At 36.8% G+C, this 13212-nt stretch overlaps 2 protein-coding genes across 2 annotated transcripts; one reads left to right on the top strand and one right to left on the bottom strand.

Moving 5' to 3' along the window:
• Positions 1-800: 800 nt before the first annotated feature.
• Positions 801-7122, bottom strand: sybl1 (synaptobrevin-like 1). The gene is made up of 8 exons (XM_028460432.1): positions 6989-7122; positions 6484-6649; positions 5511-5568; positions 4668-4805; positions 4460-4550; positions 4245-4312; positions 4009-4101; positions 801-1630 (listed from the first exon to the last, which is right to left on the bottom strand). Exons 2-8 carry the CDS (start codon positions 6627-6629, stop codon positions 1562-1564), a joined length of 663 nt encoding a protein of 220 aa, XP_028316233.1. The 5' UTR covers positions 6630-6649; positions 6989-7122; the 3' UTR covers positions 801-1561.
• Positions 7123-8054: 932 nt separating this feature from the next.
• On the top strand, positions 8055-12763 carry polr1d (RNA polymerase I and III subunit D). The gene is made up of 5 exons (XM_028460433.1): positions 8055-8176; positions 9324-9421; positions 9964-10040; positions 10349-10431; positions 12513-12763. The coding sequence occupies exons 1-5, from the start codon at positions 8138-8140 to the stop codon at positions 12558-12560; spliced, it is 345 nt and encodes a 114-aa protein (XP_028316234.1). The 5' UTR covers positions 8055-8137; the 3' UTR covers positions 12561-12763.
• Positions 12764-13212: the final 449 nt, after the last annotated feature.

The raw sequence follows: 13212 nt of genomic DNA, 5'->3' as shown, positions 1-13212 counted from the left end.
CATCGATTACCTTATTAATATTTGTTTTTATTTACCAGAACCAGCTGTACATACTTTGTTTCAGACATTCAGGGGTGGACTTGGACAACAATTCAGCCCTTGCATTTTCTGTCCAGACCAGCCCAATACATTATCAGAGGACACCACGTAGAAACATTTAATAATGCTCAACATGTGGCTCTTTATGTCTTCATTTTATTTTAATTATTACTCCCCCAGAAAAAAAATATAAGAGGGGAACCTTTAACCAATTTCTTTTGGCCATTTTGCAACCTTCTATATTTGTCCAATTTTTGCCCCTTTTCAAAAAGTCCTAACACTTTTTTTCAGACTTCAGCTACCTTTTGCCCATAAATATCAATTTTTCCTATTTTTTGCAAGTGCTTTTTGAGACTTTTATCAAATTTTTGTCCTTTTAATTTTTTTGGCTACTTTTCATCCAAATAATCTAACTTTTGCCCAATAAATATCATTTTCCTTTTCCCCAATATTTTGTTCCACATTTTTGCCTTTTTTACTGTTAGACACAGTAAAACACAGTTTTGCCTATTTATGCTACCCCTTGTCATTACATACCACCTGGTTTCTCTTTATTTGGTCATTATTTACAGCTTTTGCACCATTTTAGTTAATTTTCACTCTTTTCATGCCATGTTTTTGCCATTTTGGGCCATCTGTTACTGTTACCATGTCTGCCTCCACACGCTTGTCAAAAAAAAAAAAAAAAAAGGCCAGATGGCCAGTCCACCCCTGCACACATGGCACTTCTTTTAATTTCCCCGTGTAGAAAAACACACATGGATTTTCACCAGTTTTTATTTAAATTTGCATTTACAATAATTAATTACAAGCTCAGAAGCAATATGATACCATAAGGCAAATCTATATACAATATAAAAAGTGCAGTGTGTTACCAGAAAGAAAACGTATGGGCACATCGTTCATCCTAGTAAATGTAAAAAGTTAAAGAGTTAACTATCTATCAGGTTTACGAGCAAGAAAGGAGATAAGTTTCTCCTGAACCCAACTTGCCTCGCAAGATCATTATCTACAGGCAATCATTAATCAAATGTATTATATTTATTTGTATGATCATATCTGGTACATTTACAACATATTCTATAACTTTTCATAAATGCCACTGTGCTTGGTAATAGTTTTTTCACCTCCTGACTGTAGAACATTTGTCAGGAATGACTTTATTATTTTAAGAAGTGAAGGTTCCTCTGATGAAACAACCACAAAGATTTTAAATGAAAACCAGGCCAAAACAATTAAATATTCACTCTGTGATCATTAGGTCATTGTGTGGTTTAAAGTTCATTTGAAGGCTCACAAAGCTGCAGTCCATTCTTATGGGTTTGAAGTGGGACTTCGGTTGCAGAAGGCAAATAAATGCGTGAGTATAGACAGTGGGAGCGAAAAACAAGGCTGGAGGAGAAGTGGCTTCTGCTGATGTTGATGGAGAAAACAAGGTCTCCAAATGTGTCCAATGGCGAGAAAACTCAAACAGGAACTCCTCCTCCTTCACGAACCTTTTCTTCCACTTTAATTCTCATCCTCATTTTCTCACACAGGATGGCCAGCTGAGGCCTCCGCAGGAAGCAGAGACAATGACGTAAAGGATCACCTGAAAAGTACAAAGTAAACAGCTTTTTAGTTAATTAATCACGTTGTGAGCAAACTGTGACATCACACGGAAAAAATAATGGCAGCATGTGATTGTATTGTTTATATCCCTAAACATGGAGTAAACAGGAATGAATGCAGAGTGCAATGGTGGTTCAATTGTTAAGCGCAGAGGCCAAATACAGACAAGTTTGACCTCAGGTGGGCCGCAGGTTGAGAATCGAACAATTTCCACATTAGTGCTACATTGCATTTCCATGTAGAAATGATATAAAAGTCTGTAGTATATAAGGAACCGACAATATTCAAGTAATAGGCGACAGGTAGTGACAATATGTATTTAATTTGGGGAAATCTGTCAAATAATTTGAGGATTGAGCAGGATTTTAGAAAAAATAGGATTTCTTTCAACAATCTGAGAGTAAAAACGACTTCCATCGTGTTATACAAGCATGTGAAAACTGCCAACCCCTGCAAATAATGTAGAGTTTCCTTGAATTTGTGACAAATCCAATGACATTCATCTAATAAACACTTTGAATTGAATTTGAATTGCATTAAATAATTGTAAAGTTCTACTTGCAAATAAATCTGTTGTTTTTAAAGTGTTTTTTTTTTTTGCATGGATGCCAATATTTATGTATGGATATGATACAGTGATTTAAAATTACTTCCAATTTCTGATTAATTTTGATAAATAATTCCCATCAAAAGTTTCTATTTTTTGAATATTGCCAAAACTCCTGAGATTTGCACATATTTTACACCCTTTTGCAACCCTACTGAGATATCCACAACTGAATTATTTGGTCATTTACACAATGGTTCATGTTTTCTCAGACATTTTTACTTTCCCCTGCGGACCAATTTGGATGTTTTAAAGGGTCGGATTTGGACCCCAAGCCTCGAGTTTGACACGTGCTTAAGAGTGTAAAATGTTTCATCACAAGATAAATACAAAGAATAAGGACATTTTTCATTTTTTTTGTCTCTAAACAGAAGATATTCAGGTACACAACATGTCCTTCATATGTTGTTGAATGTTGAACACTGAAAAAACTTAAGGTACCTTTAAACAGGTAGATTGTGGACTTGATGTGTGAATGTAAATATTTAGAGCTTTATTCTCCCATGTGCGTTAGTCCAAAAAGCCACGCAGCGGCCCTGTTTTTGGCTGCGCGCTATTCTCCTCCTGTACTTAAGTCAGTCGCAGCTCACCTTCATCCCAGTTATGCACTGTGGGTGGAGCAGCCCTGAAATGTGGGTGTTCCCATTCAAATCTAACTTTATGCACATTCTCCGGTGTGCGCAAGTCCTTTTCCTCTCACGCGCTTCTAACCCTGGAATAAGTGCAGCGCCCTGATAAGGTGAAACATTATATTGCACTAGAAATATGGACTTAGTTACATTTGAAGCCACACGGACATCGTGCAGCATCGTACAGCAGCAGCTGTGATCACTCAGCTGCTGCTGCGTGATTAATTAAAACTCAACAGACACCGACTTCTGTCCATGTTGGTCACAGTGATTCAACTATTTTCATATTATGTCCAACATAAAGTCACAGTTTGATCCACTACAGAGTGAAACAAGCTGTCATATGTGGATGAGGATGGACCAGAAACTGTTCCCACACATATTTTAATGAGGCTCAGCTCAGGTCGCTTTAAACCATTCATATTTAAAACTGCATATTATGGAAGCCAGTAGTTCTGTTTCACTGCAAACATCCCTCTGTATTAAAGCAGGACGCTCTGCGGCCGCATTATATCCTCATATCTCCAGCACATCTAACTCTGTCATGCTTTACAGGGATGATGATGATGAAGAAGGTGATGATGATCAAGAAAAGAGGTTTTAACTCTGACTCAGTCACACTACAATAATCTGATCAAATCAACCTGTTACATTGTTTATCAATGAGGGCGTTTCAAATTAAAAGTGAACTTTATCATTTTCACGGATTTCAATGACATTTACAAGCGTTGGGAAAACTCCTTGTCCCGTGATTTCTAAACAGCCCATAAAAAATGACATCAGTGCCTCCTTTCCTTCAACCCGCCTTCATTCACACATACGTGCTTTTGGTCTACCTTACGCGAGATGGGCGTGTCAGCAGCCTGGCCCGGAAAATAGGCATAGGAAAGAAGCGCGTAACTGCAGGCGCACAAAAAAGCGCTTAAGTCCAGACAATAAAATAGACCCCTAAATGCCTAAATAAATGGACCTCATCATGACCCTTAGAACTCATTAATATGTGAAGTAAATTCACATGATCTGAATACTAATAAAAGTTGTGAGACAATCGAAAATATACTGTTGTTCAGTTTGTTTCCAGCAAAGAGTACATGAACGATAAGCCCAACAATTATCACTCACCAGGCACACCAGCACGATGACTAGCGTCAGCTTGCAGTTCTTCGCACACATTGCACGTGTAAGGTTACGACTTGTGGTCTTAAAGGTTACAGACTAGAGAAGAAGTCAGAGAAAAGACCATCACCAACAGCGTCTATGCAGGTGCATCCATTAAGAAGTCTAATTATTTACACAAAGGAAACAAAGCTGAATGGAAAAGACACAACTGCTGATTTCAAAAAATAAAAAAATCTCACTGAATCAACAAGATTTTCTGTCTTGTCAATCAGCAACTCCAGTTTCTCTCCTCTTTGAGCAACCAAATCTGCCATAGGAAGAAAAGCAGTCAATATATTACAAGTTTTACACTCAAGGGACAATTTTAAACTCCACTTTCAAATTGAAAATCATGTTATAATCAATGTATTAAATATGTATTCGTGCAAACCTAAAGTAACTAAGAGTAACTAACCGATGTTGCGGACCATAATGCCTTTGAGGTCATCAACCTGCATCTGAGTCTCAGTAATACGATCTGTCCCTCGTGGGTCTGAATGGTGCTTCTGTTTAAAAAAAAAGAAGATAGAAAAGTTTTTAAAAAACATTTAAATGTAAGAATTTACTCTTGACTAGATCTGTATATATCTCAATAGGTAAAGGATGCCTTTGCATGGACTCACCATCTGAGCAGCCAACGTGGTGGAAAACTCACTATTCATGGCATACGGTAGGGCTGTCTGAGCTCGAGAGCCGTATGTTGTCTGGAATCGCTTCTTGACTTCACCCAGAAAACTAAATGCACGTGACCTCTCAAAGTCCTGTTGTGTAGAAAATTGAAGAGAAAGAAAATTGACCCCAAAGAAAAAGAGATAACCAATTTAGGAGGTATGAGATCAACATGTTGTCATGTCTGCTGATCCAGTAATCCTTGCACATATCTACCAGCAGCTTTTAAAAAGACTTTAGATTTTATAGTCCCCGGGTTTACCATTTAATCTTACACTTGCGGGTACTGTCGGCACTAATACAGGATTTCACATTAAAACACTGGAGGGCGGATTCACTAAAGGTTTAGGGGTTTAAAACGTGTGCAAACGTCACTCCACGCGCTATGAAGGAGTACAAACTCCAGGGAATCAGAATGCACTCTCAATCCATTTAACGCGTTTCCCTCTGATGAATATGTAAAGTAGGCTGATCTCTCAAGGGGCGCAAATAAATGGGAGGAGGAAATGCAAATAAATTAATGCAGTGGGCGTAATGCAATTCATCAAATCTGGAACTGTTTGCTGGAACTGTGATTGTTTTAGCACTGAAAACAAAAGAAGGAATACAGTAATTACGCTGAAATCCTGCAAGAGTACATTGCATGCGCGACATTAGCCGCACTGCTAATCACCTGTTTAATGGGAAATTGTTAATGGAAATGCATGATATATTCCCCAAACCTTCAATTACCACCAACCAGCAATCATCAATATAAGAAAAAAAAGGGTAATTTATCAAAAAAGTGTTATGCTTACATCATCAGTGATGCAGAGATAAATGATTCTGTCATGGCAGATGTAATGGAAGAGATAGCTGGAAAAAAAGAGGACAAAAACACTTGTCAGTCAAATAAAATCTGCTTTCTGATGATGAACAGGTTATTCATTGTTGTGATGCATTTACAAAACCACACACCAGAAAGTATTTGTTAAGGAATGCAGTTTGCCCAAGAATCAACTGGCATTAATTATTGCCTACTTATCCACCTATCTTGTAGGCAGTCGCTGTCAGTACGTAATATGTGTCAATAGACCGGCAGTCTATCCGTACGCAGCGCCCCTCATTGACCAGTTTCGGTCACGTGATAGGTGCACCACGTGACTTAAAGTTCCATCAGTTTTATTTTAGCTCATATTTTTATTTTTTTTAGCTACCCTGCTAACACTTTTATTTTTGCCCAAACCCTAAACCCTATCCCTAACCCTAAGCCTTTTATTTAAGCCCTAGCCCTAACCCTAACCCAGGAAATACCCTAATATGTTTATTTTTGTTCGCATGTGTATTTTTAAAGATGGAATTTGCTGTGTTAAATATGTTTAAATGAAAAAAAATTATATGTCAAAAGTGGGATTCGAACCCACAGCAGAGGGAAGGAAGAATCCTTGAGTCAAGGCGCCTCAGACCACTCGGCCATCCTGACACAGTGATAACACAGGCACATTACGTTTATGTAGAAAAGATTTGGATAGACTGTATCTAGATACATATTACATACAAGGAGACACTATGAGACTATGAGCAAACCTGTCAAAAAAAAATACATTTTTAAAAATGTTAAAACATGTTGAAATTCACACATAGGAGACAGATATAAAAATTAATTCTGAAAGTAGAGAAATATGCCGTTAGTCAGATTATTTTACAATCAGAACAATAAAATGGATTGAGGCTGTCAGGTTTTATGCCTGGGTGTAAAAAGAAAAGGTTAACTGAAGACGAGAGCCATACCTGCCATGGCTGTAGGTTAGTTTGTTGTTCTCCGAAGGTATTTTAGCTAGAATCTGCTCAGTGACTTCCAGGAAGTTGCCCCCACACCAGGCATGCTTGGCCAGTATCGTGGTCCCACGAGCCACCACAGCAAACAGAATTGCCATGGCAACAGCTTCGTCTCTGGCTAAGAAGACGAAGAAGATCAGGGTTAAGATCAGTTAATGCAGTGCACACTGTGAAAGCTGTTTATATGAGAGGAATCAGATTGTATGTGAATGATTATCAGTTATAAATATAGATGGTATTTGAGTTCATATATAGAGTGAGAACGCATAATTAAATCAGTTATCCTGGTGTGAAAACAACGAAAAGCAGATCACCAGACCTAGGTAAACAACAGGCTAGCTTATGTTGTTGTATTTTACACAACAGATGTAATCGACTTTAAAACGCAATGCAGGCCGCAGCTTCTGGCTATAGTACGAATACCTTTACTAGTTAAATAAAAATAAAAACTCGTTACCTTAGCTTGTCAGCGATGATAAATTATAGCAAATTCCCACATATAAGGAGCTTTCTGTTGCTAGCAAGTTGGCTAATCCCTTTCGAGTGACTTCTGCTTCGCAAACGCTTTACGAAAACGGAAGTCCTCTAACCTGCTGGGTAATGTAGTTTTCTTCTATCGTGTTGTTTTATCGTTCGCATAAAGTCTTTTACAGGTTCATAATAATATAAAATAAGAAATCATTCAATTTGGGTATATGTAAAAATAAAATACAGAAATAAAATTTACATTCATTGTGATTGTAGGAAAACATTGTCTGCATAAATGTGTTAATGATATAATTTTAAAAACAAATTTTCATTTTTTCTAAATCTGTTACATACACAGATAAGAAACGGTCTACAATATTTACAGACATGATTAATTAATTAATTTTATTTTGTAAGTTCCACTGAAAGAAAAAAAACAAAAAAAAACAAAAAAAAAAAAACGCAATATGACATTTACCTTAATTTGCATATGTTGATGTTTTAATATTTATAACAGGGAAACAAATCATTAAAATCTATTACTATTTTCCAACATTTTTCCGCCTTTGTTTTTTTTTTAACTTTGTATCTTATTTTGTAAGCTGAAGCATCCTGTATGTGCTTTGTTGTGGTCATTACCCATTTTGTTTTTTAAATCAAATATATTTTTATATATGTATATATTGTTGCCATGATTGTTTCTTTAGTCTTTATTTATTTATTTATTAAAAAACAATATATATATATATATATATATATATATATATATATATATATATATATTCTCATTCATAATCACACACACCAAAAATTACTAAATGTCAGTGTGTAACTCCCACTGAGTTAGTATTTTAATTTTACTTACATTTGAATACATTGAAATAGCATATTACTATAGTATATTGTCTTATTCTGGCATATGCCATGTTATTATATTATTATATATGATTGTAGTTCAGATTGGTTGTATCTATTGATAATATTACTTTTCACTCTTTATTTGTATATTATTTGTCATCTCTCGGGTACTAGAGAGAAAACAACACTGAAGCCCTTGTGCGCCTTGTGCCTGTCAGACAAAGCCGAGGGTTTTATTTTATTTTAACCAGCGCTGAGCATCGTGGGAACTACAAGAAGCATGGCCGGCGAGGAGGAAAAGAAAGCTGTCCTGGAGATGGTAAATAAACTCCCAGACATGTTTCACACTTCCTATACAGTCGTGTAATTCAACAGCTTTGTAAAAATGTTTAGGGAGGACAACATTCAGTGGTTGAAGCTAACGTTAGCTTGATTCCACGCTGTACTGTTGACACGTGAGGGGGCTACATTAGCCACCAGCCAGGTACAATCACGCGCATGTGCTTTTATTCTAACAATTGATGTGTTCTGTATGTATAAATACATTATAAAAAGCAATTATATCTCCTAAGGTGACAACGTTAATATTCTCATTGTTTCTGTGTCCGTGTGTGTGTGTGTGTAGAGTAGAGTTAATCCACTAGGTGGCAGTATTATTTTATTTATTCTTCATCTGCAACACGAGGACTGACCAGGGTTTGGGTCAATTATGATTGGAATAGCGTAATAGATATTTTATTACACTTATGGCGTAAGTAGGATTGTAATTGTAAAAATTTGTTGCTGTCGTAATCATAATTGCATTGCAATTGAGTTTAGACAATTGACTTTGTAATTGTAATTGCCATGCAAATTCTATTTTAAAAAATGTGTCAAATATAACTCCAAACTTGGGAACCATGTTACAGTTCTATGTATGGGTGTACACATATGTAGTTAACAATGATTAAAATATGTTTCATATCATGATTTTCCACATTTTACCATTTAAAAAAAAAAATAATAATAATAATTTGAGGGGTGTACTGAAACAAATAAGTCTCACACACCAAAAATATTAAAACCTATATTTTCATTGATTAGTAATCCTAACAAGGTTATCGATAGATAGGAAAGAAATTAGATAATATATATTTGGTTATTTTTTCGTGTATTTTACAGCTGATTTAGGCCCTTTTTTAATCAGAGATGCTCACGCAAGAGGAAGGTTAACTTTATTTTAGGCTCAGTAATTGTAATTTAACTTTTGTAATTGAGAATATGATTGTAATTGACTTTCTGGGCATATAAAGTAATTGTTACTGAAAAATGTAATTGACCCCAACCCTGGGAGTGACATACAACGTTTAAAGATCAGAGAGAAAAGTGTCTACTGGTAATAATGCTAAAGACACAGTATTCATTCATGTCTACGGTAGAGCTGGACAGTGGTTTTGTTTGGAGCTGATGGTTTGTCTGGGTTTCAGGTCCAGGCTGACGGGGCTGATGAAGGCTGTGTGACGTTTGTGCTCCATGATGAAGATCACACGCTTGGCAACTCCCTCAGATATATGATTATGAAAAAGTCAGTGCTTTACTTTTGATAATGCTGTTCAGTTTTAAACAACGTGGACTGTGTATACCTGCATAAAAAGTCTGCATTGTATTTGCAACAGAACTATTAAGATTTTCTGATTGGAATGGATTTCCAATTTAGTTTAACTAAAGGATTTACATGTAAAATATAAAAGTTAGCCTTTGATATGTAATCCTGTCAGTTTTTCAACTTATTTTTGCATCTCTTTGAAAGAAAAGCACAAATTTCAAATGCTTACACCAGATTTTAGTCTGCAGAAATAGAAGGATGCATTTTAAATCCAATTAACGGTGATGCATGAGGCTCAAACAGAAACGATGTATGTTACTTCTCAAATACTTATTGCATAACGTTGTAAACTTCTCTCACATCTGGCTTTTTTGTTGATCATTTAGGATTTAATAACTTATATAAATGTAATGATTGCCTCCTTTTTGACTATAAGAATTGTTTAACAAGTGTCAAAAAACATGATCACGTTCAGGAATTTTAACAAAGTAAGATCTGATCACAAATCTTTCCTTTGGCAGTACCGACGTAGAGTTTTGTGGCTACACTATCACCCATCCTTCTGAGAGCAAGATCAACTTTCGCATTCAAACGAAAGGTAAGTATCCTCTGTTGAAGTGAATCTCTCTGTGTGTGTGGAGTCCTATCTATGCATGCAACAATACACACACTGAGGTCAGTGTAAACAGTCTGACCAGAGTCTTTCAGCAGCTCTTTGAATATTTTTCTTATTTGCTTTTCTTTTTTTTGTCTATCTGAGTAAATGATAAACAGCTTTACTGCTGTAAGGTTCTCCTCCCCTTAGGTCTTTTTGAACACCATCTGCACACATGCTCGTTTTAATAGAATTCAAATGAAAATGTTTTGGCGTCCCAGACTATTTTATAATTTTGCTTTGGGTTTCAGGTGGAATTCCAGCGACAGAGCCACTAAGGAAGGGCCTGAATGACCTAATGGATGTCTGTCAACATGTTCTCCACACATTTCAGGTAAATTAGAATCTAAACCTCATTAGTGGCTTGATTTAATTGGTCAAACCAGTGAAAAATAATGAATAATTTATTTATTATGCAATTTTAAAACCACATGTGCCACTTGGATTTGTGCAGAGAATCTACTTAAGTCCAAAGATTAAGTAACAGCTATCTGTGCCTGATTAGTTTATTGTTTTAGGAACATCAGCTCCCACAGCTGCTGGTGTTTAGGTGGTACTATAACTAGATTGTTGACAGAACCCATTCTTCCATCTTTTGTGCTACCGCTGTTTGGATGGTAGGTTCATCATGTTTATATCATGTGGCTCACTGGGGGCATGTTTCCTTTAGAGCTGTTATTGATGATTACCAAAGTGCACAACTAATGCACCAATAAATCATTAGGGCCTCTTCATATTGTATTGCCTCTCTCACATTGCTCGGAATGCTGTTGCTGTGCAGCTTGAGGGATGACATCATTGGCCCCAAAGGTTTGAGAAACCTTTTTATTAAAAGAGTTTAGACATGTCATTATATATATATATAAAAAGTGGTTCTGCCTACAATTCATCGGCTGCAATCTGCCCTCCCTCCAGGACCTGTACGCCTCCAGGATGTTGAGGCGTGCAGGAAAGATTGTGGCCGACTCCTCCCACCCCGGTCATAAACTGTTTCAATCTCTCCCTTCTGGAAGGAGGCTTCGGTCCATCAGGACCAGAACCTCCAGACACAAAAACAGCTTCTTTCCCTCTGCCACCATCCACATGAACACACCCCAAGTCACCCACTGAACCCCCCCCACCCGATCGCCACCTCCATGATGACATTATCTGCTGCACTGTATATACAGTATATATATATATATATATATATATTTATCCTTCATTCTCTATCTATCCTTTATTTATCCCTCATCCTTTATATTTATCATTATTATTATTATTGTTGCTGGGTTGTTCTTTGTTTTGTTTTGTTTTTTGTTTTGTGCACCAACTACCAAGACAAATTCCTTGTACTGTCCTTAAAACTGTACATGGCCATTAAAACATTTCTGATTCTGATTCTAATTTTTCCTGAGATCCTATAGTCATACAAGAGGATAAGGTCATAAACTTATGGTTGTTTCATTTTCCACTCCAGTTAATGTCACAATTTTAACTCCGCATGAAGACATTTCTAGAAGAATTGATCAGGTGTACGCCACCTCAGTTGAACGTGCAATATGTGAGATTTGCAAGCAATTCCTGCCACCACCAGGTGGCACATTACTGCGTAAAGCCGACATTTCTGACCACTGAATGTTCGGGTGACAATATTCTCTGCTACACCACACAGATGTTTTCGGCGGGCCCATGCATGCCGATGTAGATCGTCAAGTGTTTCCACTTCTTTTTGCAACACATTTCAATATTGGAACGTCTGAAATTCCTTCTCATTGCGTTTTTTTTTTTAGATTTTGTGCATTTCTAAGAGTAATAGAACCACAGCTACTGAAGCGAAGGCATGAATAAAGTTGAAATGGATGAACATCAATGCAGTTGTTTGGCTTAGAGGAATAAAGCACAGGGGTCTGTGTGTACACAACAGGATCAGAATAAATGTGTTATATGCTTTTCTAGGAAACTGTTTATATTGTGATTGAATTACACTCAGTGGCCTTGTTTTCTTTGAATATCGCCATGTAAAGGTAGATCCAAAGCAGACTTTGCTTAGTTCTTCTTGTATTACACACACTGGCCTACTTTGTGCTGAGTTTCCACCAAATTTTGAGAAATGTCTTTGCGGTATGGAAGGCTTGTGCACGGAGCTGGGAGGATTTTTTTTTCGTTTTGCGCCTTTTTCGGCTGTCACAGCTGTCTGCTCTGCTGAGTTGGGTCTGTCGTTATTAATGTGATTCAGTTAAAAAAGCACACATATGTCTACATAGACTGAAGAGGGCACAAACTTATTCATACATCCAGAGGAAGAATTTGTTTTGGATGAACTCGTGACTCAGAGTCACCTGAAAGGAGTGTTTAGCTGGCACTGAACAAATGTTTCCACCATCACACACACACTCAGCCCAAATCTAATCAGAGGTTTTTATTCTTTTTCAGAGAGAAGTTGACGAGTTCAAAGCAAAACAAGAGCAACCTATGGAGTGATAAGTAAACAGCTTCAAAGTGGAATTCCAAACCTGTCATGCTTCCTCCTAGATTCTTGGACATTCAAGTGTTTGTACAGTATTATTTGTTTTCTTTAAGCTTATATCTGATATTTGCACCTGTGCCTTAATATATGCTCATTGATTTTGTGGTCATAGAAGTACATTTGTGTTATTAAAACTGGCGGCACAACTTCCCTCATACCTCTTGGATTCTCTACCATTACTCAGCCGTTTGATTCACATCTGCTATATTAGTTTTCAACACGACTCATGTAACACCTTTTTTTGAGACACTTCCAAACCCTAAACAGTGAATGTCTTCCAAAAGCCAGATTGCTTACATCTGTTCTTTTGAAGCTGTGTGTGTGACTTGTAAAGAGAAAAGTGAAAGCTGGAATGTTCAACTGAGGAATTTCAGTTCAAGGGACTTCATGCAGTGCCAGGAGGACAGACGTAAAGGGAGGGGAGAGATGTGCGAATTATACTGGGTTCATTTATTCAAGGATAATCACATCCATCTGTCTGTGAATCCATGGCATGGTGAAATAAATCACAGCTACTCAATAACTAGTCAAATATGTAATATTGGAAATAATTGTGTGATTCATTTATTAATTATTCTCCTATATTTTGATCTGAGGTTGATGAAG

The sequence above is a fragment of the Gouania willdenowi genome, chromosome 10 (assembly GCF_900634775.1).
Source record: "Gouania willdenowi chromosome 10, fGouWil2.1, whole genome shotgun sequence".
NCBI lineage: Eukaryota > Metazoa > Chordata > Actinopteri > Blenniiformes > Gobiesocidae > Gouania > Gouania willdenowi.
The sequence above is the reverse complement of the archived record's forward strand: the minus strand, read 5'-3'. Positions and strand labels throughout refer to the sequence as shown.